Source organism: Gekko japonicus, unplaced genomic scaffold (genome assembly GCF_001447785.1).
Source record: "Gekko japonicus isolate JY-2015 unplaced genomic scaffold, Gekko_japonicus_V1.1 scaffold869, whole genome shotgun sequence".
Classification (NCBI taxonomy): domain Eukaryota; kingdom Metazoa; phylum Chordata; class Lepidosauria; order Squamata; family Gekkonidae; genus Gekko; species Gekko japonicus.
Window position 1 is genome coordinate 306518 of NW_015173700.1, and position 2887 is coordinate 309404.

Consider the following 2887-nt stretch of genomic DNA (forward strand, 5'->3'; position numbering starts at 1 on the left):
GCCCGGAAAGAGAGTAAAACCAAGGAGTCGTAGCCCTCCTTTTGTCCAGCTCCTCCAAGCACAGACTGCAAGAAGCCACCATCTGTTGATACTTAAGAATCTGCTGGATATCTGGACTTCAGCAGTTCTTCTTAGCATATCCTTCCATTTTGGCACGTGAAGTTGGCCGCCCTCCCCGGGACCAGCAGCGGGAAGGGCTTCAGACCACAAGGATCTTTTGCACTCTTAAATGAACAAGAGCCGGATGCTTCCAGCCTCTCAAGTTCATTTCAGCGGGGCTTGGCTTAGGGGAGACTTGCAGGGAATTAAGCTCATTTTCCACTTTGCTTTGCCTGCACTGGTTGTCACTGATGCTCATGCGCTTGTTGGGGAAGGGAGGCCTGGGTGTGAGTTCCCTCTTCTCTCTGATGATCTGCCTGCTGACAAAAGGACGCCGTCCCACAATTCATCTCTGTGCTGCAAGGAGAGCCAATGGAACTAATGTCCACGGTGCTCACTCTGTACCCCCAGACACCAGTTAGCCAGTCAGCAGCAATCCTGGGCCACCAAAGCCCTGCTTGCAGCTGCAGCCTCTCATTCGGCGTATTCTCCCATGTTAAGCTCTGAGCTTGTCCTCAGCAGAAGGAAAGCAATGGGGAGGGGCTTTATAGATGACTCCTGAGATGCACATTGCTAAAGAATTTGGAGGGGGAAACACAGCTATCTTCACAACCTAGCCCCACCTTGCTAAGTGGGTTAAAACAGCCAAATTAAAGTAGAAATCATGTATGTTCCTCACAAACACTGTGTCGTCATTTTGAATTTAATACCCAGGGTAGAATCCCACCATCCTGGGACTGGTGTCTCTAGGGTCCTAGCACAGTTATCCAGTTTTCCCCAAGGTTCGTTCTGCCTGCATGTGATGCTCTGTATTGGCCCGCCTCTGGGAATGGATTTTACTATACATCAGGAGCAGATCTGGAATAAAAGTGATTAGTAGAACCTCTAGCTGTCCTTCCGCAGCTTATAACTGGCATCTACCAAGACTTGTGTCCAACAAACTCAAGCAGAGCTTGATTCAGAACCACCCCTCACTCACCCAGGCCTTTTCAGTATCTGAAAATGGTTTAAATTGTCACCTCTGTGGAGGGCCCCGGTGCCTAGAGAACTGGAAGAAGCTGGTTTGTATTAGGTCAACAACATGTATACAAGCCCCCTCTGGTACTCTTATCCTGAATCCGTAATACCCTTAGAACATAGTTTGAGTCCAGTGGCACCTTTAAGACCAACGAAGTTTAATTCTGGGTGTGAGCTTTCGTGCGCTGAAGTGTGCGTGCACATGAAAGCTTATACCCAGAATTAAACTTTGTTCATCTTAAAGGTGCCACTGGACTCGAACTTTGTTCTGTTGCTTCAGACCAACACGGTTAACCTGCCTGAATTTGGTACTCACTCTGCCAAATGCAAAAATCATTTTCAGGTCTGGCTCTTGTGAGAAAGAATTACTTGTAGTAAATACACACAATCTGTCTGCATAATTCAACAGCAGCATATTTTAACTTCTTTTACCCAGGGTGTATTGCCTACAGGACAATAAGATTAGCAGTCCTTGCGCCATTCACATCCTGTGATAGCTCTCTCATGCTCCTGGCAGGGCTATAAATAGCAAAACGGTTATCTCAGTGTTTTAATCATGAGCACAGGTGAATTATTACTGATATCACTGTCTGTTCCAAGCAGACGATACACAGCTGTGTTGTCAGTCCTAAAGGAAACCAAATTTGCTTTTATTACAGTATATTTATAAACCACCTCTCAACAAGCCCCCACGGCAGTTAATGGAAGTTCAGCACCAGATACTTGTTGGAAAACCACACTTCAGAGTCCCTATCTGCAAACTGACAACGGCAAGGGGGAAAAAACCCAGCAAGAGCCTACTTTGCCTGCTGCTATCACTAGCAGCAGTCTCTCAACCCTTAGCCGAACTGACCTACTGAACAGACACAATGGGCAAGCTCTTTGCCGGCTGCACCAGATTCCAAAGGCTAAAGATAGCCTGAGAGTTTTCGCTCTGCCCTTGAGGGATGCAGTTTCAAGGTCACAGTCTTCCCCACACAGAGGTCGTGTTGCAGCTACCATGTTTAGAGAGGGGATAGCCATGTCTCTGCGCAGCTCAGGTTTCACAGTCCTGTTCTCAAGTTCAAATCCTGCACTGAGACTCAGGTGGAGCCTTGAAGAGATACTTTGAAAAGTTACAGCAAGGGGTTTCAGTTAAGAATCGGTGGAAATTGTTAGTCGGAACCGAAGAGCACAAAACTGACCTTGAACAGAGAACACGTGTATGAGGGTAGAATAAAATTATCATCAGAAGCGGTGATTCTACATCAAGTTTTCCCCTTTAACATTGACTAAAACTGCAGGTATGGATTATGCATCCTGCCCCCCACTCTACATTACATGGAAAAACAGTAGAGCACAAAGTGGCTACATCAGGCAGCACAAACATGCCTCGATTTATAAAGAGAAGCCAGGAATCCTAGAGCCTTGCATCCCCATGCGACATCATCATACAGAGAGTGAATGCTTGGAACAAGCTGCAGTTGGTCGTGGAACAGCAAACTGAAACAGCAAACTGTGGTTTGCTCCCGTCGGACCAACTAGGATTCTAAAACATACTTTGCTGACTTCAGACACAACTACAAGCTGCAGATAGTTTCAGAGAGTAGCCAAGTTGGTCTGCAGTAGAAGAGCTGGATTCGAGTCCAGTAATGCCTTAAGAGACCAACAAAGATTTTCAGGGTACAAATTGTCAAGAGTCAAAGCATCCTTCGTCAAATAAGGGAGTTTTGACTCTCGGACGTTTATACCAGTGGTCTCCAACTGTTTTGGGCCTGTGAGCACCTCTGGA

The 2887-nt window shown here is 46.6% G+C and overlaps 1 protein-coding gene across 1 annotated transcript in view; it reads left to right on the top strand.

The window, feature by feature from the left end:
• Positions 1-2602, top strand: part of DHRS7B (dehydrogenase/reductase (SDR family) member 7B) — a 21114-nt gene extending 18512 nt beyond the window's left edge. Inside the window, 1 exon segment of the mRNA XM_015423229.1 lies at positions 2400-2602. Within this exon segment, the coding sequence (XP_015278715.1) occupies positions 2400-2602 (203 nt within the window).
• The last annotated feature ends 285 nt before the right edge of the window (positions 2603-2887 follow it).